This window comes from Chiloscyllium plagiosum, chromosome 7, assembly GCF_004010195.1.
Source record: "Chiloscyllium plagiosum isolate BGI_BamShark_2017 chromosome 7, ASM401019v2, whole genome shotgun sequence".
NCBI lineage: Eukaryota > Metazoa > Chordata > Chondrichthyes > Orectolobiformes > Hemiscylliidae > Chiloscyllium > Chiloscyllium plagiosum.
Window position 1 is genome coordinate 74,975,316 of NC_057716.1, and position 25,384 is coordinate 75,000,699.

A 25,384-nucleotide genomic window follows, 5' to 3' on the forward strand; every position below is an offset into this window, starting at 1 on the left:
CTTTTCCAGCAATAAAGTTTCAACTTTGATCTCCAGCATCTGCAGATCTCACTTTCTCCTCGAAGATTTCAACCTACTGCGAATCCTCTTACAAGGATGCCTTCCTTGAAGAAGCTCTCTGCCTCTCTCTACAAAGATTTCAGTGAGTCCCTCTCTCACTGCACACCCCAGGTCATCTCCTCTGCCAACGCCCCTCCTCCAAGTCCCTCCTCCCTACCTTTTATCTTCTCCTGCTGAACACTCTCTGCTCATTCCTGAAGAAGGGCCTGTGCCCGAAACGTCGAATCTCCTGTTCCCTGGATGCTGCCTGACCTGCTGTGCTGTTCCAGCAATAAAGTTTCAACTTTGATCTCCAGCATCTGCAGACCTCACTTTCTCCTTCCCAATTTCTATACTCAAAGGACTTAGCAATGAAGCCAAACATGCTCGACATGTTTTTAATCACTCTGTCCATATGTGATGCCAACTTCAAAGAATTATGTACCTGAACTCCTAGGTTCCTTTGTTCTATAACACTAACCAAGGCCTTCCCATTAATTCAGAAATCTCATGACACCAGGTTATAGTCCAACAAGTTTATTTGAAATCTCAAGTTTTCAGAGCACTGCTCCTTCATCAGGTAAAGTGGAGGGAAGTGCCTTCAACTGATGAAGGAGCAGTGCTCCAAAAGATTGTGATTTCAAATAAGCTTATTGGTCTATAACCTGGCGTCATGTCACTTCTGACTTTGTCCACCCCAGTTCAACACTGGCACCTCTGCATCATGCCTATCATTAATTGTATAAGGCCCACCCTTGTTTGTTGTGCCAAACTGTAATGTCTTGCATTTATCTAGATTGAACTCCATCTGTCATATTTCAGCCCATTGACCCATTTGTCTTTGATACTTATATATTCAAACATTTTTAATGCAAATTACACTTCAGTCAAGCAAATACGTTTTTTGAATAAAATGCCATTATTATCATGAATTCGAGTTAAGGGAGGAAGGTGAGCCAAAATGGTTAGCTTTCTCTTTAGTTGATTTGAGAACCACTCCATCAGGATTGAAAGGAGAATTTACAAAAGCTACAAAAGATAGATTTTGCATGAAGTAAACAGAAGGAAGTACTGCTGGAGGAATTGGAATACAGCACTTCATATTACATTTCAGTTAAATTTTCTGTTGGAAAATTTGACAGTATGTTTGAAGAAATTCAAAGCAGTGGTAAACTACTCCATAGTTATTCAGTTTACTGATTTCAACAGTGTTGAATGCAGTGCATTAATTACAGTTCACAATTAGTCTGGAAGGGAAATGCGTAAAATATATCAGGTGATCAATCCACCACCTTAACGCTCATGCTGACCCATTTCACATGATCAGGGGTAGATGGGTAAGGTGTCCACTATTCTGTCTATCCTTAGGCTTATTAAGGGTCTTAGTTGGCCAATTATTACCGACTAAAGGCCCTTACTCCAATTGCATTGCAACAGAATACTGGGCAATGGCAGGCGGGTGAAGTGAAAAGCTCAAATGCAAGGCAATGACCATCACCAATAAGAGACAACTACCATCGCCCCTTGACATTCAATGGTGTTACCATCACTGTATCCACCACTACCACCATCCTGGGGGGTTCATCATTGACCTGAAAATCAACTGGACTTGCCACTTAAATACAGTGGTGACAAGCAGGTCAGAGGTTAGGAATACTGTGGCATGTAACTCACCTCCTGACTGCCCAAAGCCTATCCATCATCTACTAGGCATGTCAGGAATGTGGGGGAATACTCCTTGCTTGCCTGGGAGAGGTACAGCTCCAACAATACTCAAGATGTTTTACAATATCCAAGACAAAGCAGTCTGCTTGATTGGCACCACATGCACTAGCAAACACTGCCTCCACCACCGATGCTCAGTTGCAGCAGTATGTACTACCTACAAGATAGACAGCAGAAGTTCACCAAAGATTCTCAGACAGCGTCTTCCAAAGCCACAACCACTTCCATTTAGAAGAACAAGGACAGCAGAGATGTGGGAACACCATCATCTGTAAGTTCCCCTCCAAGCTACTCACCATCCTGACTTGGAAATATATTGCTGCTCCTTCACTGTCACTGGAATTCCCACCCTAGTGGCATTGTGGGTGAATGCACAAACATAGTCTGTGGCAGTTCAAGAAAGCAAATCACTACCACCTTCTCAAGGGCAACTAGGAATGGGCAATACATGCTGGCGAGCCAGAAGTACCCACATGCTATGAATAAATAAAAAGATAAAAGCCCTTCAGCCCATCAAGTCTGTGTTGACTAAATTGTTGCCCATCCCTAATTTCCCTTGGTGCTTAAGGCCATTTCAGTGGGATTTGTGAGTCAGTTACTTTGCTGAGTGTCTGAATCATATCTGTTGAAGACCAGGTAAGACCTCGTTCCCTAAAGGAAACTAGTGAACCAAATAGGATTTTTATGACAATTGACAGAGGTTACCTGATTGCCATTTTTAAAATTCTTTTAAATCCCAGATTTTATTGAATTCAGATTTCACTATCTCCCAGGGTGGTATTTGTACCTATATCCCTAGGAATCTGGATTACTAGCCCAGTGGCATCAAGTCACCACCTCCTATAGTGCTGGGTAACTGCCCAGAGTTTAGTGTCAGGAATTTGCGCCATCAGCTTTCACAGTCAAACAGCAGAGAGTGATAAACTGCATAGAAATAAGATCAGAATTTCTTTTTTTCTCAATGTCAGAATCTGTTTTTTTTATTGTCGTATTTTCAAACTTCTCACTTTTGCTCACAAAGCTCAAGGTCTGGGAAAGTTCTGCTAATTGCAATGAATTGTTTGTCAATCAAGTAATGAGCCTTTAATGCTTTTCTTAAAAGGTTTACTAACAAGCTAATACAGGTTTGTAACATCACTCTCCTTGGTTTATTTTGTCTCCATAAGATGACATCGGATAATTGTGTTTGCAAAATAGCCACCTCTGCAGGGCATTTATGCAAAATTATTTCTAAAATGCATAGATTGTTTGAAATGTAAAGTCTTTCGTGCTGATATCAATATTTCTATAAATCAGCCCGAAGTATATTATCGCTGCAGCATTGGATAAGGACTTGCAGCTGACCTTTTGGTGCAACACAAGTTTACCACTGCATGGCGCCACTAAAAGGTATGGGCGGCACGGTGGCACAGTGGTTAGCACTGCTGCCTCGCAGCGCCAGAGACCCGGGTTCAATTCCCGCCTCAGGTGACTGACTGTGTGGAGTTTGCACGTTCTCCCCGTGTCTGCGTGGGTTTCCTCCAGGTGCTCCGGTTTCCTCCCACAGCCCAAAGACCTGCAGGTCAGGTGAATTGGCCATGCTAAATTGCCCGTAGTGTTAGGTAAGGGGTAAATGTAGGGGTATAGGTGGGTTGCGCTTCGGAGGGGCGGTGTGGACTTGTTGGGCTGAAGGGCCTGTTTCCACACTGTAATGTAATCTAATCTTTTACAGCTTTAGCATTATCTTTCCTTCGATAAAAACTCATAGTGACTGGGTCACTCATCAATAATAACTATTTACTCTTATCATGCCTTTCATTGTTTGTTTGCAATATAAGCAGCTAATCGAAAATAAAGGTGGTATTTGGATTTTAGGAGAGGTTCAATACATTTTGAGATTTAGAGAACATTATACTGTCATTTCTTGTCATGAAGGTGTAAGAATATTGCAAATTTACCAACCATATTGTTGCAGCGCAGCACCAATTTTGGATAAAGAAAATTTATTTCTATTTGTTATTCTAAATGGTGTGTGTCTATTCACTGAAAATTTCAATTCAATTGTAGGTTTTAAGATGAGAAGACGCCATATAGTCAGAGAGCCCACTGGAAATGCTGGCAGCTGCCCACATCTTGTAGAAGCCATTCATTGTGAGGAGCCAGTCTGTTATCATTGGCATGTGCTTGAAGAGAGCCTCTGTGTGACTGAAAATAACCAAACATGTGGCAGAGGTACCTACAACCAAACAATATTGTGCAAGACTAACCAAGGTTAGTTATGTGATGAAGCAGTCCAGTTTGCAAATCCTGTAAACTTGCCAAATCAAATGGTAGGGTATTATTTTATCTACCTATTGACTTTTCATTTCTTGTAAACCATTGAGTCTCAACTTCTAAAGTTCATAAAATTAAACTTTACTTGCACTTAGCCTTCAATTTTTGTGCAAATTGAGTATGAAATGTTAGATTATGCTAAAAGTCAAACATGATAAAACCAGTGTGTACTTTATCAATTTGTTGCTGTCCATTTTTGCATCTTCCTAATTATTTTTCAGTGTCTGAATGTTAAATGGGTTCATAAAGTAGCTTAATTGAAAAGAAACTATTACATTCATAAGGTTGCTAGGTTTTAGGGCTCTGTCTATAATATAATGTAAAATGAAGGGGCTTGTGTGACCTGTTCAGCAGTCTGCCTGACAGAAAACCTGAATAAGGTAAAAACAATGACTGCAGATGCTGGAAACCAGATTCTGGATCAGTGGTGCTGGAAGAGCACAGCAATTCAGGCAGCATCCGACGAGCAGCAAAATCGACGTTTCAGGCAAAAGCCCTTCATCAGGAATTCCTGATGAAGGGCTTTTGCCCGAAATGTCGATTTTGCTGCTCGTCGGATGCTGCCTGAATTGCTGTGCTCTTCCAGCACCACTGATCCAGAAAACCTGAATAGCTTGATTGTTAGAGATTAATGGGATTACGTGCTTTACTGTGAAGAAGGTATAAGGTGTTGTAAACAGAAACAACAATCTGCGTGCTAACATTGTATAGATTGAGAGCCTCCAAACAACCACAGAAATGTTGAAAGTATCAGGTTTCAGTCTGCTTTAAATTACTGCCAGGATAAGAGAGGGTTGGCAATCGAAGGATAGCTAGTCAACATTTCTGCCTGGTTACGAAGCCTATCTGATTCACATCGCGTAATAAAATACTAAAGAGCTGAACATGTTGGAAAACAGAAACAAAAACAGAAATTGCTGGAATATCTCATCAGATCTGGCAGCATTAGTGGAGAGAAATCAGAGTGAATGTTTCGGATCCAGTTACCCTTAGACATTAGAGATTCCCTACAGTGTGGAAACAGGCCCTTCAGCCCAACAAGTCAACACCGACCCTCCGAAGGGCAACCCACCCGCCTCTGACTAATGCGCCTAACAGTATGGGCAATTTAGCATGGCCAATTCACCTGACCTGCACATCTTTAGACTATGGGAGGAAACTGGACCACCTGGAGGAAACCCAAACAGACACAGGAGAACGTGCAAACTCCACACAGTCAGTCGCCCAAGGCTGGAATTGAACCTGGGACCCTGTGCTTCTTCAGAATGTTCTGAGGTAGCTTTAAGGTAACAGGTTATTCTCAGGCTCACTGCGCAGATGTGTGCGTGGAGCTTGGTCTCAGATTGGAAAGATATTCCTGAGGAGTTAAGATGAGGCTGAAAAATTTGCTTATTTATAGGTAGAGATAGCGGTTTCCAGGAAAACTTGGGCTGTGATAGACAATTCTAGCTTTAAATATTTCTGGGCTAGGATAGGAAAAGATCAGTGATAAACTGCCAAGAGCTGAGAATCATTTTGGACTGGTTCTGAAAGAATTAGATACCTATTTAACTGACAATGTAATGAATCTGATAGCATTTTCAGCTTTACTAAAAGTTCTACTCTGTAGTATGAAGTATAAGTTGCACACAAAAATGCTGTTTGTTCAATTGTGGTTTTTAATCTGTTTGCTGGAGCAAAGATCTTTATATGTGGAACTTTGTCATGACATCATTGAGCTCAATTAAGTTGTCATGATATCCATTAAGTTCAAATTTCTTTTTATATGTGTCCATGTGGATCGCAACAGTTGAGTTAAACTATGTTTTGTTCCTTTGGTTAGACACAAGCCTTAAATTCCTTGCTCAGTATTAATATACGTGTATCTGCACCAACTCAATTTGTCCTTGATCCAAAGCAAACTTGAATTTAATTTGTGCGTTTTTGAAATGGTTGCAGCAAGAGCATTCATCAAACAATAGATTAAGTAAATGTCTGGAATCTTACAATGTTAGTAATGGACGATTCCAGGTGGATAAAAACCACCAGTATCTGCATGTGCCTTATTGAACCAAACAGCCAATCTGTTAACATACTTTGTATCTCTTTGAGGTATAAACCAAATTTTGTGCAGGGAACTTTAAACAGGGAGGTCCATGAAATTAAAATGACTTAAAGTTAAGTGGCTGCACTTTAATGTTTTGACTGGAAAAGCTGAAAAAATTGTTTTTGTGATCATTGTCAAAGGTAATAGAAGTGAAAGTAATAGAGGGCAAAGAGCAAAGAAAAATTAAATAATGTTGCAGTACAAAATGGAGTCCACATGGCATATGGTGTAACAGTATAGCCCCACCAAAACATTCTTTGATGCATGAGGAAGCTCAAATACTGTGTGTGAGGTAGATGTAGGGAAATTTGTCCTCATTAACACTTCAGAACATCTCTCCACATGACAGGCAATGCGCAATATTGACAAGAGTATCAGGTAAATTGAATGTTGGTGACAGTGCCAAGAAATAGATACAGGACAGATGCCAATTATTGGTATCTCGAGAAGAAAGCACGCTAGCCCGTGAGTCAGCTTGTTAATGTCTCACAAGGAAAAACAGCTTTTTACACTGCCATTGAAAGTTGTCAGTATCAGTCAATTGATCAGGTGAAGAGAGGATTGGAAGCCATCAGAACTAATTCATCTAATGTTGCATTCTCCAATTGCTGATTGCACATAAAATCGAGTCTGAACGTTTGAAATTAGCTCAGAATTGTGTTTACAAGTGCATTTCCTGAGGAGCTCGAGCAGTGTTGGCGTGGTGTTGGCTGCAGCAGGAGTGGTGCAGAGCCTGGATATGGTTGATGGCTAAGGCGTTGGCACTACATGGATCAGGGACTCCTGGCTGCAATAAGCCTGAAGCGTGGACTCCTTAAGTCCTGAGTTACCCTGCAGAGACCCTGTCAAAGGCCTCAAGTTATGTTTGTAGACTTCTTGTACAGAAGATGAACTCTATTTATGTATTTTAAAATTATTTTGTAACTCAAAATGGCGCTGCACTGTGGCAACAAAATAATGTCTGTCGAGAATATGCAACACTAAATAAATAAATAACTCATGTCCATGTTTCATCAAAGAAACATTCTAGGACATAGCCAAATGCTGCTGCAGGTGAAGGTCCATATTCTCAAGCTGTTTGTAGTCTCTTTTCTTTAATGATGGACCCTGCTGGAATGCAAAATCATCAGTGTTTGGGAATAAACATGGGTGGTGCAGTGGTGGTGTCCCTGGGTTTAAGCTCCACCAGATCCACCCATGTATTGAACAGGTTGATTAAAAATATCAATAAACATGGGAGGTGCATTAGAGTGGTGATGTGTTACAGAATTCTATTAAAATTTGACTATGATATAGTGCCTTTACAGGATAGAAACAGGTCAATTGACCCAATTGATTTATTCTGGCTCTTACGTTCCATAAACCTCATCCATTCCACTTTGTTTAACCCTATCAGTGGATAATTACATTCATTTCATACTCATGCACATATTTAAGGCTTCCCCTTAAATTCATCTGAGCTGTTAGCCTCAATTACCAATTTTTGCTTTTGCTTTAGAACACTGCACCTTCTTTGGGCTTTCATTGTCAACAGCTTTTAAATGATTACCAGTTCAGACGAGTGTTTAATTTGCAATCAGTATTACAGGTCTGTCAAAATAGTTGTGCGATATATCTGAAATGTTGCTGCAGTGACATAAGCACAGTTAGAAGTGGAGTGTTACAATTCTCATTTGTCACAGGAACAGCAAGTGGCATTAATATCTTTTGAAGCTGACACAGTTTGGAATATACACATAGCTTACCTTCAGTTTAACAAGATATCATCCTCCTGAAAACTAATTGTAAACAATTTTTGTTCCTGCTACATTTTAATTACATCAAGGCTTTGTGCAAGGTACGTAACAAAAATGGAGTTCATTAAAAAAGAAATAAGGAACAGGTTTCTTGAAGAAACTCCTTCCTGATCTGAACTTGGAATTAATGGCGTATTGTTTATGCCCACTAAATGCATTTTTTTACATTGTATGTAAATATCTAAGCACACTAATTAGATTTAAGTCTCCTCTTTAAGATATTTTGTCAAGTATAAGCAAAATATAGTAAGTTATATTTTTTTTTTAAATTATGCTCATAACAATTGGGCTAGGCTATAGTTAAGAATTTTAATATTTCATCTGAGGTTCCAAGCACAATGAAGGATTCATGTTATCTGGGGGATTTGGATTTTTGGCCAGTTAATTTCAAAGTAAAATATCTTTGTTAATTATCAGGAGATATTTAAGGCTACCTCCAAAGAATGCAATAGTCTCAGAAAGAAATACTCCCAAGAAGTGTTAATACCCGATTAAAACTAGACACTGAATGTTTAAAGAACAGTGAAATAACCAAGCCTTGCAGCAATGCATGGAAATCAATGTCCTCCAACTGAGGCATGTTTGGTGATGAATGAGGTATTTAATTTGTTGGAGTCTGCTGAGTAGGGACCAAGTCCTATTAGGTCTGGTTGGGAAAGTACGTGACTAGCCTCTGTGCCCTCTGTGATTTTTTTTTGCTTCATTCATAGGAGGTCAGTATTCCTGTTCATCTTTAATTGCCCTGGAGAAGGTGGTGGTGAATACTGACCTCGAACCATCACTTACAATTCTTGGGAGGCAGGGAAGCCGTGAATACTGCTGGGAAGGGAATAATTTTGACGCAGTGAACCTGCACAGTTGACATTAGTGGTTACATCCAAGCAAGGAGGCTATCGGGGATTTGATTGGGGTGCACAAAATTGAGAGGCACAGACAAGATCATGAGAATCTCTTCTCCATGGCAGACATGTCTAAGACCAGAGGCCATACATTTAAGGTGAAGAGCAAGTGGGTCAAGGACATCTGTAGACATTTTTCTTTCACCCAGAGGATGGTGGATAAGGTGGTGCCTGAGATGATGGTCACGGCAAGTACTCTTGCAATATTTCAGAACCATCTGAGTGAGTACTTAAAACAACAGAGCATAGTGGACTATGGAACAAGTGCAGGTAAATGGGATTAGTGCAGTTTGGTATTTGTTATTCAGCAGAGACATGGTGGGCCAAAGGGCCTGTTTCTATGCTGTATGATTCTATGACTCAAACATTGATGTCAATATTTCTAACTCTCAAGCTCCTTTTGAGGAGGGTGCTCAGGACTTTTCAACAGTGCGACCATCATTCAATCTACTAAATGCAGCAGTATCTCCACTTCTGAACACATTTGTTTCTTCTTAAGACTTTATTACAGATGCATCATGAGGTATTAATTTGAGTATATCTTTCAGTAGCGAAACCAAACCCTTGGTTAAATGGGATAATCCGGAACAGGGTTTAGTATGGGTTTTATGGGGAGTTGTTGAATCCTTTGTCTGAATTTTGGAATACAAACAGATATTGACTTTGCAATCTGCTTGTTTTTCCTAATTTTGTTGCAAGTAACTGAGATAATTGACTGCAGTGAGGTGTTTTCTGTCTAGGTGCTGATGAAATGTCCAGAATTGACAATTGGAAACACTTGATTTATTCTGATCACTTCAATGTTGGTGATGACCTGAGTCATTATCCATGACTTTTCACACAGGTATTGCAGTTAAAAGGAATTCCATTATGTTGCAAAAACTTAATACAAAAATCAAACTGCCAACTGTGTCAAGAGCATCCAGTAGAGAAAACAGCATCATTCTGTAGCTACTGTCTTTATGATGCTTATCAAGAGGAATAAAATATGACTGTACACTTGTCTTTGAAGAAACAGCTTTTGTTTCACTTTTGGTATCATTAGCAGTGAACAACTGAGCCCAGTTAAACGTTGACCACAGTTGTCTGGACCTTTTAACTAATTATTATAATTAAAGGTGTGTGGAATGTTAAGATATAATTAAAGTAGCTTCAGTATATCCATTTGTCAAGAGGCTTAGATACCTGCAGCTGAGGAGATTTCTCTTGATGTTGTTTCTATTCACTGTGTCTTATTGTCACAATTCCATTGTCATATGCTATTTTCTCCCCTCTCAGGAAAATTGTGCAGCTGAGCAAATAAATAATGTACAGGTAGTTCCAGTTCCTTTGTAAATGTCAATCAATACGTAAGCGATGCACCGTTCAGACCTTAGCCAGCAGTGACACCTTATATATCACATTGCCTTTAACTTGTCTTCGGTATCAAATAAAATTACAATCCATTTCACATACATAATAAAGTATCAGATTTTTTTCTGCATACCTATCATTGAATGCACAGCATAATGTTTAAACTATCACGAGTTCTTGATCTGAATTCAATTCTGTAAATGTCAAATGTAAAGTATTACAAGTTGAAGAAATGTATAGCATTATTTAATATTAAGCCTATAAATAATTCTAGGGAATTTTGAAGACTGCATAAAGTTACTTAGATGCTTTAAAATATTATCACCATGTTTCTTTGCTAAGTTAACTCAACTGCAAGGAGTTGTTTAATTATTGTAACATTGTAATATTAGTGCCATTCGAAGGAATCTTCCAGCCACTGAACAACATGGGTCCTGCTAAGAAAATTGGGAAATTACGAGTTGGCCAGTGAGAACATCAAGAACAAAAAGTTCCTTTTCCAGTGTTAACCAAGTGTTGAGCAGTGAGACAAGGTTCTTGTGAATGAGTGGGGACGAACCAATTTGCATGCATTAGCATGCATTAACATCTCATTCTGATCAATGCTTGATCCGACCGATTCTCTTTTATATGCAGTTTCCCATTTGTCCCACCAGCCGAATAGAAACCAGGCTGCGACAATTGAAAGTCAGAGTGATTACATTATAGCTTCAGCTCTCTGCTTGCTCCTCCAGCACTCCAACCTGGATGTCAGCCTCCAACATCTCAGGGTACAATGTGCAGAGACTGCATGCACTCCATGTATATAGACCTTGGTGTACAACATTTACCAGCTCACAGCACCCGTGTGGCACATCCCTAAACCACTTGCAACATAGTTCTGCACTTCCATGGACCACTTTGGAGCCACTGACACTCTCATTGCAATAGTGCTGCGAGCACACCCTGCTCACAAGAACAGGCACCTAGTTCATACAAGGTGCATCCTTGTAAATCTTTTCTGAACCCTTTCAAGTTTCACAACATCCTTCTGATAGGAAGAAGACCAGAGTTGCATGCAATATTCCAAATGTGGCCTAACCAATGGCCTGTACAGCCGCAACATGACCTCATGTACTCTATACTCTGACCAATATAGGAAAGCATACCAAATGCTTTCTTCTCTATGCTATCTACCTGTGACTCCACTTTCAAGGAACTATGAACCTGCACTCCAAGGTCTCTTTGTTCAGCAACACTCCCTAGGATCTTACCATTAAGTGTATAAGTCTTGCTAAGATTTGCTTTCCCAAAATGCAGCAGCTCGCATCTATCTAAATTAAACTCCACCTGCCACTCCTCAGCCCATTGGCCTATCTGATCAAGATCTCCTTATAATCTGAGGTAACCTTCTTCGCTGTCCACTACCCCTCCAATGTTGGTGTCATCTGCAAACTTACTAACTATACCTCATATGCTCACATCCAAATCATTTATATAAATGATGATAAATAGTGGACCCAGCACCGATCCTTGTGGCACTCCACTGGTCACAGGCCTCCCGTCTGAAAAACAACCCTCCACCACCACCCTCTGTCTTCTACCTTTGAGCCAGTTCTGTATCCAAATGACTAGTTCTTCCTTTATTCCATGAGATCTAACCTTGCTAACCAGTCTCCCATGGGGAACCTTTTCAAATGCCTTACTGAAGTCCGTATAGATTGCGTCCACCACTCTGCCCTCATCAATCCTCTTTGTTACTTCTTCAGAAAAGTCAATCAAGTTTATGAGACATGGTTTCCCACATACAAAACCATGTTGACTATTCCTAGTCAGCCTTTCCAAATACATGTACATCCTGTCCCTCAGGATTCCCTCCAACAACTTGCCCACCATCGTTCTTAAATAGTATCACCACGTGAGCCAACCTCCAGTCTTCCGGCATCTCACCTATGACTATGGATGATACAAATATCTCAGCAAGATGCTCAGCAATCACTTCCCTAGCTTCCCACAGAGTTCTCAGGTACACCTGATCAGGTCCAGGGAATCTATCCACTTTTATGTGTTTCAAGACATGCAGTACTTCCTCCTCTGTAATATGGACATTTTTCATTTTTTTGTGTTTTGCACCATCAATCAGAGCTTAAATGCTCAGAGTACTTGATATTGACTTGCCTTTTAACATAAGGAATATAAATTGACTGTCAGGTATCACAGCACCTGTTTTGGTTCTCTCCACCCTATTGTGGATTGATTTCTCCTGGCATGTGTCAACAGGAGGGACCGAGTAAGATAAAAGCGACTTGCACAGTGTTGGTGCTAAGAGGGTAAAGGTGGTGAGGTGCCCCAATTCAATGAGTAGGCAGTGGAGAGAGCATACGGAGTTAATAGTTTGGGGATTTGGGGTGGGTTAAAGTGAGTGAGGGAATAGACAATATACAATAGACATTAGACAATAGGTGCAGGAGTAGGCCATTCTACCCTTCGAGCCAGCACCACCATTCAATATGATCATGGCTGATCATCCTCAATCAGTATCCTGTTCCTGCCTTATACCCATAACCCTTGATTCCACTATCCTTAAGAGCTCTATCCAACTCTTTCTTGAAAGTATCCAGAGACTTGACCTCCACAGCCTTCTGGGGCAGAGCATTCCATACACCCACCACTCTCTGGGTGAAGAAGTTTCTCCTCAACTCTGTTCTAAGTAGCCTACCCCTTATTTTTAAACTGTGTCCTCTGGTTCGGGACTCGGCCATCAGCGGAAGCATGCCTCCTGCCTCCAGAGTGTCTAATCCTTTAATAATCTTATACGTCTCAATCAGATCCCCTCTCAGCCTTCTAAACTCAAGCCCAGTCGCTCCAATCTTTCAGCGTAAGATAGTCCCGCCATTCCAGGAATTGACCTCGTGAAACTACGCTGCATTCCCTCAATAGCCAGAATGTCTTTCCTCAAATTTGGAGACCAAAACTGCGCACAATATTCCAGGTGTGGTCTCACCAGGGCCCTGTACAGCTGCAGAAGGACCTCTTTGCTTCTATACTCAATTCCTCTTGTTATGAAGGCCAGCATGCTATTAGCTTTCTTCACTGCCTGCTGTACCCGCATGCTTGCTTTCATTGACTGATGCACAAGAACACCTAGATGTCGTTGTACTGTCCCTTTACCTAACTTGACTCCATTTACGTAGTAATCTGCCTTCCTGTTCTTGCCACCAAAGTGGATAACCACACATTTATCCACATTAAACTGCATCTGCCATGCATCTGTCCACTCACCTCGCCTGTCCAGGTCACCCTGTATTCTCCTAACATCCTCCTCATATTTCACTCTGCCAACCAGCTTAGTATCATCATCAAATTTGCTAATATTACTTTTAATACCTTCATATGCAACAGTGAGATTGTTTGACCATGAGCTTTGGTAGAAGAGAAAAGTAGTCATTGATCTTCTTACTGTACCTGTACCATGAACACTGTACTAACATGAATGTCAGCCCTGGACCAGGCCGGCAGGGTCTGGTGTTGTCATCGCCTCTGCTGGTCCTGGGCAAAGAGGATGGCCATCCTTTGAACCAGCCCATCCACCAAAGTCTCCAGGTTCCTGTCTGTAAAGCAAGGTAGAAACTTTACCTTGTCTGACATGTCCAAGGGAAATAACATGAACAGGGCAGCTGTGAATTAACAATACTTGGCTGAGTAAAAATACATCTTTTAAAGATGGAACTGGGGCCTGGAATTCCAGGATATCCTGACAGTGACCAGTACTTCCATCTGTGACGAGTGGGAGAACATGACAATTGGCACTTATAGGAGCATGGTGGATTGGTAATGAAGCAATTTTTGGGAAGAGAGCACGGAAAATACTCATTAGGGCTCATGGAGAGAAATGCTCCATGCCTCTTGCAAAAAAATTGCCACTCAGTGACTTCAGTTAAGATTCAGCTGGCTGACACTATCACTAAGACAACAACTTCACCAATATTATATAACTATGCTTTATTTCTGCTTTTCCTGTTAATTACTTCCATTTATATTCAGTATTCCTATTTACCTCTTTACTCTTACTTACTTCTTTACCCTATTTCATGTCTTTGATGTTATCTGTCCAACTATCTTGAAATTTGACTCTATCTGTCTTCAGTTTGCATTACCATTTTTACTCTGAATCATTCATTTATAAAGAAAGACTATTCTTTCTATTTAGATGCATAGAGTTTTAATGTTAATCTATACAGATATAATTCGATTTTCTCATCTTCGCTGTAATGACTTTACATGAGATTATTATTTCAAACCCCAAGTAACCATCAACAGCAACCTCCGTGGCTGTGTTACAGTGAGAGATGAATAGAAAGTTGTGTGTCTCATCACTACTTTAAGCAAAAAGATTTCAGCCAGCATGAGCGGGATATGGGAGATTAAATCCTTACTGACTGCCTCTTAAGCATACTAACAATCATTAAATCAGGTCTATAGTATATTCTAATTCAAATGTTGTTTGAACGTGTTTATTATGACAGCATTCTAATATTTGCAGTATTTTTAATCAACATAAAACAAGCAGAAAAGCCTAACAATAGAGCTATTGGCTGAGTAAATATAGTTCATTATAATCTGTATCCCTCACCAATGTTTATGAGCCCAATTACAGGATATTGTTGGGCATTGAAAATGGTGTCCACTTTAACTGATGCTGTTGACAGTGCATGTAATAGGCGCGAAAGACACAAGGGTAGAGGTGTTCAAGATGGAGATGGCTTTTACTCACACTACCATTGGGTTGAATTTTTTTTTAGCCAAGTCTGAGTTGTATTGAGTATGGTGAGAGAACTTACTAGACATCATGACCACAGCCTTTCCAAGCTGCGTTGAGTTTTTTGAGGGTCTGTCACTGCAAGGCCTAATGAGTTCTTCTACTGTATCTTACTGAACTCGCATGATTCAAATAAATTTGTTTTCTTTGCACATAAACATCACAGACAAGGCCAACATTTATTGCCCATCCCTAATTACTCTTGAGAAGGTGTTAATGAGTAGAAAGTGAGGTCTGCAGATGCTGGAGATCAGAGCTGGAAATGTGTTGCTGGAAAAGCGCAGCAGGTCAGGCAGCATCCAGGAAACAGGAGAATCGACGTTTCGGGCATAAGCCCTTCTTCAGGAATGGGGAAAGTTTGTCCAGCAGGCTAAGATAAAAGGTAGGGAGGAGGGACTTGGGGGAGGGGCGTCGGAAATGTGATAGGTGGAAAGAGGTCAAGGTGAGGGTGAAAGGTCAGACTGGGGTGGGGGCGGAGAGGTCGGGAAGAAGATCTCAGGTTAGGAAGGCGGTGCTGAATTTGATGGATTTGACTGAGACAGGCTGGGGGGAGGGGAAATGAGGGAACTGGTGAAATCCGAGTTCATCCCTTGTGGTTGGAGGGTTCCTAGCCGGAAGATGAGGCGTTCTTCCTCCAACCGTCGTTTTGTTGTGGTCTGATGATGGAGGAGTCCAAAGACCTGCATATCCTTGGTGGAGTGGGAGGGGGAATTGAAATGTTGAGCTACAGGGTGGTTGGGTTGGTTGGTCAAGGTGTTAATGAGTGGTCATTATAAATCTTTGCAGTCAATCTGGTATTGCTATGCCAACATTGCAGTTAGGGAGGGAGTTCTGGGATATTTACTCAGTGACACAGAGTGAACAGAAATATATTTTCAAGGAAGGATGCTGCATGATTTCAAAGGCAACATGCAGTTGTGCCCCATGGCATCTCTCACCTCCAATTTCCCCCTTATTTTGCCATGTGGCATTACCATAATTTCTCACTACTCATCCAATTTGCCAGAATTTACCAGCATTCTTTGTGTCCATGGCATCTTTACTAATGCATTGTGCACCTACAAGTGTACTGTCAGTCTGAAGCTGCCTGATATGGTTGCTGACATTTTCCCCATGTCTGGCAAACAGTAGGAAATTGGTGCCCGACTTTGCAGGCAGGGTGAGCTATCATTCTCAACTGCTTCATCAATGACCTTCACTCTGACTTGGTCTGACAGGTACAAATAAAATTCATGCTACACAACTACCAGGCAATAACTTTCTCCAACAAAAGAGAATCAAACTGTTCCCACTTGATACTTAACAGCTATTGGTGAATTTCCCACTATCAATAACTTGGGGTGGGAGTCATCATTTCTAGAAGCTGAACTGGACTGAGCCAGACTCAACACAGCCATCTCAATACTGTAGCTACAAGAACAGGTCAGAGACTTGGAATTCTGTGGCAGTTAACTCTCTTCGAGTCCCAAAACTAGTCCAACTGCAAGAGCATAAGTCTGAAGTATGATGGAATATTCACTTGACTGGATAATTTCAGTTGCAAGAACACACAAGACCCTCAACACCAATCAGGATGATGCAGCCCGCTTTCCACCACCTTAAACATTCACCACCTCTACAATCAGGACACTATAGCCACAATATTTGACTATCTACAAAGTGTACTGCATCAACCGCTTTTCATTATTTATCGAAATGACTAAATAAGAGGTAATGGCAATGACAGTTGACAAAACAATGACAAATGACAATATAAGAGGTATGGTTAGTAAATTTGCAGATGACAGAAAAATAGGTGGTGGAGAGGACAGCGAAGAACATTATCTCAGAGTACAATCGGACCTCGATCAGATTGGACAATGGGAGAAAGTGAGGACTGCAGATGCTGAAGCTCAGAGTCAAGAGTGTAGTGCTGGAAAAGCACAGCAGGTCAGGCAGCATTTGAGGAGCAGGAGGATCCATGTTTCAGGCATAGCCCTTCATCAGGAAATATGCCCGAAAAGTTGATTCTCCTGCTCCTCGAATGCTGCCTGACCTGCTATGCTTTTCCAGCACTACACTCTCGACAGATGGACATTGGTCAAAGGAGTTGCAGATGGAGTTTAATTTACAGAAATATGAGGTGTTGAAACTTAGTAAGGCAAACCAGGGCAGGGCTTATACAGTTATGGTAAGACCCTGGGGAGTGTTGGTGAGGCCACTTTTAGAATACTGCAGATAATTCTGGTCACCCTTCTATAGGAAAGATGTTGGAGTCATAGAGTCATACAGCTTGTAAACAGACCCTTCGGGAGAAAGTGAGGACTGCAGATGCTGTAGAGTCAGAGTCAAAGAGTGTGGCGCTGGTAAAGCATAGCAGGTCAGGCAACATCTGAGCAGGTGAGTCGACATTTTGGGCAAAAGCATTCATCAGGAATATGGGAGGGGAAGGGGGCTAAGAGATAGATAGGAAGGTGGGGTGGGGCAGGGGGGAAGGTAGTTGGGAAGGCGATAATTAGATACAGGTGGCAGGTGATTGTAATAGGTTAGTAGAAGAGAAGAGCAGATAAGTGGGAAGGAAGATGGACAGGTCAGACAGGGCAAGAGAGTGGTGCCAAGTTGTTGTGTTGGAGCTGGATGAGGTGGGGGGAGGTGAGATTTGGAAACTAGTAAAGTCAATGTTGTTGCTGTGTGCTTGAAGTGTCCCAAGGCAGAAGATGAAACTTTCTTCCTCCAGTCGTCAGGTGGCTTGGATTTGACACTGGAGGAGGCCCAGGGCTTGCATGTCCTAGGGATTGTGGGAGGGGGAGTTCAAATGGTCAGCCTCAGGGTCGTGGGATTATTTGGTGTGTGTGTCACAGAGATGTTCCTTGAAACACTCTGTGAGTTGACACCCTGCCTCCCTAATGTAGAGGAGATCACATCGAGAGCAATGGACACAGTAGATGAGGTGGGTGGATGTCCAGGAAAATCTCTGCTGGATGTGAAAAGATCAGAAAGTTTTCTTAAATTTGAGAGTGAATAAGTTTGAAGTGTAATGTTTAAGGTTGGAAATCTTATTCTTTTGTTTACTTCTTTTCTCTTCCATGTGCTGATTTGACATTTGTTTAACACCTTACGGGCTTTTCCATGTAGAAGTAGAAAATAGAAGATATTACTTCTTATTTAAACAGAGTCATTAGCGCTATTCCCATCAAGCAGCTGGCAGTCTTCATCAATCCTTCAAACTATTACAACAAGCAGAATAAGTGACTAAGTGACCAATCAACAGTGGAGATTTGGCAGGTGAAAAGATGGATATGGCAGACCACAGGAAAGATCATAGAAGCAGCAGCACCAAAGAAATATGACAAGTACAGTTGTCTTTTGATGGACATGCTCTCAGAAATTGCAGAAGTGTGAATTGTGCAATAAAGACATGGAATTAGATAGTGGTGCCATTAGGGGAACAGGATGATCAGTATCAGTAAAGGACATGGGCGAAGCAGTTCATAGTAGGTTGCAGAGGACAGCAGACAGTTGTGAAGAGTGGCAGTGATTATCATTAACAGTGATGCCAGAATAAGGAGGAAGGTTAATGGCAGCTGGACAATAACGTAAAGGACAACCAAATGTCCAGACACACTTTTTGCATGATCATTTGGATGTTTGGAGCTTGATTTTATTTGTGTGTGGAGGTACTTCTGAAAGAGAATGTTAAATTATTTATTTGAATTTTTGTGTTTGAATGTTTTTTTTTGTTTAATCAGTGTCAATTTGAACAACGGTATTGTCAGCTTCCATGACCTCTGATTTTTTAAAATGTTTTATTTAAATTTTTAAGTCACATGGGAAATGTAAAATATTGTTTTCATATGCCGCCACTCAGTACTTGCAGCACAGTGATTCTGCACCCTTTGCCCTGTGCTCTGAAGAGCTGAATATCTTTGAGACATTTATTCTAACAAAATGAGCAGCCTGTCAAAAAAGTGCTACTTGTCGGTATTCCCAGTGAAGCAGACAACTTGCGCGAATCACTACTTGCAGTTACTTTATATTCTCCAACATGAATTGCCTAACAGTAATTTAGCTCCACAGTCTCATTAGTACAATTTCTATCTGCTGAACTGTTACATTGCAAGGAAGAACAGCTGGCAGCACCTAGTTTATAGGTGCAGAATCCATTTGTCTGATCTGGATTGTATCTAGTCTTCCAGCACTGACTCCCAGTGTTCCTTGCACAGTTATTTTGACAGGTAGATTTTATTTTGCAAAGATGCCATTGCTTTGAAATATCTCGAATAACAGTCACAAATAACAAATCCATCATTGCTGATTTTCATTTGTAAAGTATGGCTTTAACATTGGCTTTTTTTTATCAGTAAGAATCAACTAAGTTCAGGAAATGTGTACAGAATAATAGAATCCCTACAGTACACATAGAGGCCAGTCAGCCCATCGAGTCTGCACCGAACCTCCAAATAACATCCCACCCAGACCCAGCCTCCTACCCCACCCCTCTAACCCCATATTGCCATGGCTAATACACCTAGCCTAAATATCCTTGGACACTATAGGCAATCCACCTAACCTGCACATCTTTAGATTGTGGTAAGAAACCTGAGCACCTGGAGGCAACTCACACAGACACAGGGAGAATGTGCAAACTCCACACGGATAGTCACCCAATGCCGGAACTGAATCTGGGTCTCTAGTGCCGTGAGGCACCACTGAGCTACCCTATCTTGGTGCAGTACATGAAAAGGAAAGAACTGGGATTAATAATCTTCAATTGGGTTGATTTCTTTAGGGGAGTGGTACCATTTGTAGGATGCACAGTAACAGTTCCCAATCATTTCAGAAAATCATTATATTCTTACTGGCTTAATCATTTCCCAGCACATGATTTGTCCAGTGTTTTCACTTGTAAAAGTGGTAACAGAATATAAAAATGAGTGGCAAATATGAAATGCCTTGAAAGTTGGACAAATCAAAACTACGATGCAATTGAATAATAAATAGAATTTTTTCATGAATCAAGGTCCATGTGGCAGTTTGGTGACTGAATAAATGCAAAATTGCAATAATATTAGAGATAAGTTCTGAGAAGTTTAAAAGAAAATTGACGTTTTGATTTTATTGGCTCCACCACTGGGATTTTAAAGATATCCAGCAAGCAGGTTTGCGCGACTGACAATGTGAAGAATTAACATTTCAAACAATGTTTCAGTTTCAGTAGGGGGTGCCTTATTGCACAGTAGGAGAATCTGTTTTTTTTAAAGTGCAGCATCACACTTAATGCTTAAATGCCTGCAGCTTTCTAAATGTCAGTGTAAAATACATTTTCAAACATATTCACTAGAGTACGATTGAATATATTAGGAAGTAAATAAGAGCAATTAAAATTTCTCTTGAAGAACTCTGACCTATCCATCCCTCACTTAGAACTATTTCTGTTAACAAAATTGTTTACTGATTGAAGCCAGAGCAATCAAATGAGATTCCCTCTGCAGTTCCAATTTAATTCATTTTCTATCTGTGTGGTGATGGTGTAAAGACTGTGGATTGATTGGCATTGTTTTCATCCTTGTTTCTTGTGTGCTACTCCACATGAACATCACGTAGCATTGATCCCTACTCTATTCCAGGATTTATGTACATTTGAAATGCTAAAGCTGCACTAGGTTCTTACATTTCTGGCTTTTCTTTCTTTTCTTGCTACATTTGGGTCTTTTATAATATAATTCCACTCCTGCAGCAAGTGTTTTCTGTTTACTGTGCTTATCATTTATTAATATCAATGCACCAACACAGGATTACTTGATCAGAAAGCCACCACAGTACAATAAGCCGCCTATTGGGCAATTGCACAGAGAAAACAAACAGTGGCTATGGTAGCTACAACATAAGAACATGGTGCAATAATATCTACAAGCCACAAACAAAATAGATTAATTTGAAGAGAACAAAAATAGTGGATTAAATGTAATTCAGCTTATCAGTTCTAACATTCAAATACATGGACTGGGATCATCCCATTTTCAGTACAAGTGTTTTGTTGAGTGAAGTTCATGGCATCTGGTTCATCGTGGCTTAAAGCAACTATTCTCCCACAATCTTACTGCCATCACTTCATTAATTACACAGCAAACATTGGCCTTCCTGACAGAAACATGAGGAGAAGAAGTAAAGATGCTACCTCTGTCAGGATCTTCTGGCATTCATGCCTCTGGCACCATGTTGTAATCTGAGCTGTGTGCCATTTCAGATGCTGCAAACCAGGAACTGGCCCTCGCACGCTAGTGCTTAACTGTTGTTACTCAGCACTTGGCTCAGAGGAACAAGTGTCAGTTGGTATTGGTAGATGGGGCGGTGGAATGGAGCAAGTTCCCTCTAAGCTGCGGAAAATGTACAAAATCCTATTTTCATTTTCAGAGTCACTGCCTGACACTGGGAAGAGAAAAAGAGGATTGTGATTCCAGCTTGCTTGCCATATCTCAGGCTTTTGTGCTGATATTCACCTTCATGGACAAGCAGGAGAAAGTAGGGACAGAGGAGAATTTGAGAAAGAGCAGACAAAACAAGATATTATTGACAGGTGGGGCAGTAGTTAATGTAGAGTTTGCATAAATACAATTTTAGACTGTCGAATAAATTTAAACTTTAAGCTAAATACTGTGTGTGACATCCATGGATGATTAAAAACATTTAAAATATATTTCTAAATAAGATCTCCAAAATGAGAAAAAGTTTGAATTTGTTCCTCCAAGGTTTTCTTCATGCTTTGTAACAGTTGCTAGCTATAACTTTCAGAAAAGTACTGTTGAAAGAAAAAACTCATATCTTTCTACAATTGTATATTGAATCTTCGTAAATGTTAAATGGATTGGGAGAAGCTAGTGTAAATACAATAGTGGAAGTCCCCAGATTTGGAAGACATGCCCTGATAGCTGACTGGAAGTCTTTTTTTTTATGGTTTTTGTGGATGGAGAACTGGTGGACAAGAAAACAGCAGAAATTTCATCACAATGATTTAAGGATTGAGAAATAAACAAATGAGGATTAAGAAGATTTTTAACAACTCAATGTCAAATCTGCTATAGAAAATGAAATAAAGGGACAGATTAATTTAAGAGACAAAGAAAAATAAATAAGTAAAATGCAAAGTTTGGTTTGTTTTTTGATTTCCAACAACAATTTGACAGCTGAAAAAAATGAGTCTGTTCCAGAAAGATTGATTAGCAGTCATAAGAAAGAAATGAATTTGTGGTGCTTTTGCAGAGATCATGGCTGTTTCAAAACACTTTACACTTTCCAAGGTGTAGTCACTCAACTGAAATATTGTGAAGTAGAAAACAGGAGTTAATCTGCTCATAATAAACACTTACAAGCAGCGACATAACAGTACGTGGTAATCTGATTTTGTGATAGTGAACATGGGTTAAATATTGACCAAGGCACTGGGGATAACTACCTTGCTCTTCTTGGATTTGAATCACCAGAGTAAGTTGGTAACATATCAGTTGACTGGAGAAAGTGAGGACTGCAGATGCTGGAAATCAGAGTTGAGAGTGTGGTGCTGGAAAAGCACTGCAGGTCAGGCAGCATCTGAGGAGCAGGACAATCGACTGGTGGACAAGAAATCCTAACATATCATTGAGCATCTCACCTGAAAGAAAGTACCTCAGTCATTACAGCACTCGCTCAGCACTGAACTGGAATGTTCTACTAACTGACACAATTACGAGTTTTCAAATTGTTATAGAAAAACTATTTGTGCTTGTTATTAATTATTCATACACAATGGAGAAAATTCCTGAAAATCGTGATGAGGTTAAACTTGACATGCTGTATTTCTGAAGTTTACTGAGGACCAGCAAATGTCAGACAGCTATTGGTGATGCACACTCTTTTGGGTGCTTCTTCCTCACCAAAATTTGTGACTGATTTGTGCATTAAATAATAATATACTTTGTTCACACACCAGTTATCATTTTGCCTGCAAATTCTGTGCCAATGTTTCAAAACAGGCTGCGGGTTTAGCAAATCACTTATGCAATATTCAGAATACTTCCACATAATAATATGTCTAATTTCAAGCAAAGAGCCTCAGGACAGAACAAAATGACTAATGCATTAATTTTGAGGGTACATTCTCCTGGAATCAACATCGACATTACTTTCTCCAGACGTGTTGTATAAAACTACAAATGGGCAAGATGATGAACGAAGTTGGATAGAGCCCTAATTAATTTGCAAAGACTGAACAATTTAGTCAATTCTAAGCTGGATTTAAAACTTTGAGAGAAAAAAACAGCAAATCATAATAAGAGATTGTATGTTTCTGGGTTTAGTTCCCCTTGTAGGTTTTCATTCTTTGTTCACAATGCATTATTAATGCATTTTAGATCTGCTGAATTGTTTGCTCTTCCTCTGTTGCTTTTGGTTTAATCCTTCCCTAATCAAGGCCATTGTGTGGCCACTTTGTCTCTTCTTTCGTTTACTTTCACTTCCAGTGACTTCCATTCTCAGACTTCCTACCTCCAATAGCACAACTTATGTTGTATCTTTTTCCTAGAAATCGTTCAAAATGATTTACTCTGGTACCACTTCATTGTGGTTAAATTTTGTTTTGAGCATGGTTGATCTAAGTGGTAAACTTTGGGGGTTAATGCTACTCCTAATATGCTCAAAATAATTTAGATTTGGACAGATCAGGGCAAATAAATGACAAAAACTCATCAGAATGATTAACTGTGAAGTAATGAAGAGCTTGCATTTAGATAGCTTGCCCCCTTCATATCCTCAGGGCATTTAACTGTGCTTCAGAACCAATAAACTATTTAGAAGTGTAATCTCTATCATGTAGGCTAGAGGGCCACAAATTGTTATGAGATTCATGTCTTATGTATGTCCTCCTCGTTCCAAGACAATTTCATTTTCTTGGCAAAAGTACGATTATGTCAAGTCAGAAAGTGTCATAAATAATGCAGCACCAATATTATAAACTGAAAAGCATGGACATCAAAAAAGGCTTAGTCTCAGCCTCAGTAAATTTGATGTGTCTGTTCGATTTGCAGGTCCAGTTTGTGAAATCTCGCTGCAAATGGCACAAGCCATAGTCTTTCAGTCTTCCCTCAATTCAGGGAAGATGCCCTAAGGCTAAAAATTGCAAACGTAACAGCCCTGTTCAAAATATTTTATAGGGGCAAACCCAGCAATTACAGACTAGTCAGTTTAGCGTCAGTGGTGGGTAAGCTTCTACAAACAATTCAATGGAATAGGATTCGTACTCACATGGTAAAAATGGGTTGGTTTGGAAGAGTCAAATTGTAAGATTTCTAAAGTGGAAATCATGTCTAACTAATTTGATGGAGTTTTTGTTTAAAGGGGTAATAAGCTTGCTGAGGGTAATACTATTGAAATGGTGCACATGAATTTTCAGATAGTATTTAATACACTGCCAACAAAACAGAAAAGTTACAGTTCATTCAATAAAAGGATCAGTAATTACTTGGGTACAAAATTTCCTGAGTAATAGGATACAGGTAACAGTGGTCAATGGATTTTTTTTTGAGCTAGTGGAAGATTAGTATTGGAGTTCCTCAATGATTGGCATTGAGACCCTTTCTTTTCCAGATATATTAATGATCTAGATCTTAGTCTCTAGGCGACAATTTCAAAGTTTGCATGTGGCATGAAACTTGGAAGAATTGTAAACTGTGGCGAGGACAACGTAAAGGTTGGTGAAGTAGGTGGTTAAGTGTCCAATGAGTATTAAAGCAAAAAGGTGTGAGGTGACATATTTTGGTAGGAAGGATATTGAAAGGCAATAGAAAATAGGGGATACAATTCTAAACGCGGTGAGGGAGTTGAGAGACCTCGGTGTATATGTGTACAGATATTGAAGGTGGTAGGACAGGTGGAGAGAGCAGTAAATTAAGTGTACAGTGTTCTCAGTTTTATGGTGGGGCTTAGAGTATGAGGGGAAGGAGGTGATGTTGAACTTGTACAAGACACTTGTCAGACTTCAATGAGAGTAATGTGTACAGTTCTACACCACTTTATAGGAAGGAAGTGAATGCATTAGAGAGTGCTGGAGAAATTTAAAAGAATGGTTCCAGGAATGATTTGAAGATAGATTGAAGAAGTTGGGATTATTTTCCTTAAAAGAAAAGAAAGCTGAGGGGAGATCTGAAGTGGATCAGGTAAAATTGTTTCCTGCTCATAAAAACAACAAGAACAAGAGGGCATAAGTTTAAAGTGATTTACAAAAGAAGAGAGCATGATATGAGAAAAATACTTTTCATACAGCAAGTAGTGTATTGAACACACTGCCTGGAAATGTGGTGTGTTACTTCAGTTGAGACATTCAAGAGGGTATTGGGCAATCATAAGATCACCTTCATCATTATAC

General features: G+C 40.1%; 1 protein-coding gene across 1 annotated transcript in view; it reads left to right on the forward strand.

Moving 5' to 3' along the window:
* Positions 1-25,384, forward strand: part of thsd7ba (thrombospondin, type I, domain containing 7Ba) — a 901,507-nt gene that overhangs the window by 415,893 nt on the left and 460,230 nt on the right. The window contains exon 9 of the mRNA XM_043694069.1: positions 3,811-4,014. Within this exon, the coding sequence (XP_043550004.1) occupies positions 3,811-4,014 (204 nt within the window). The remainder of the gene's footprint in view (positions 1-3,810; positions 4,015-25,384) is intronic.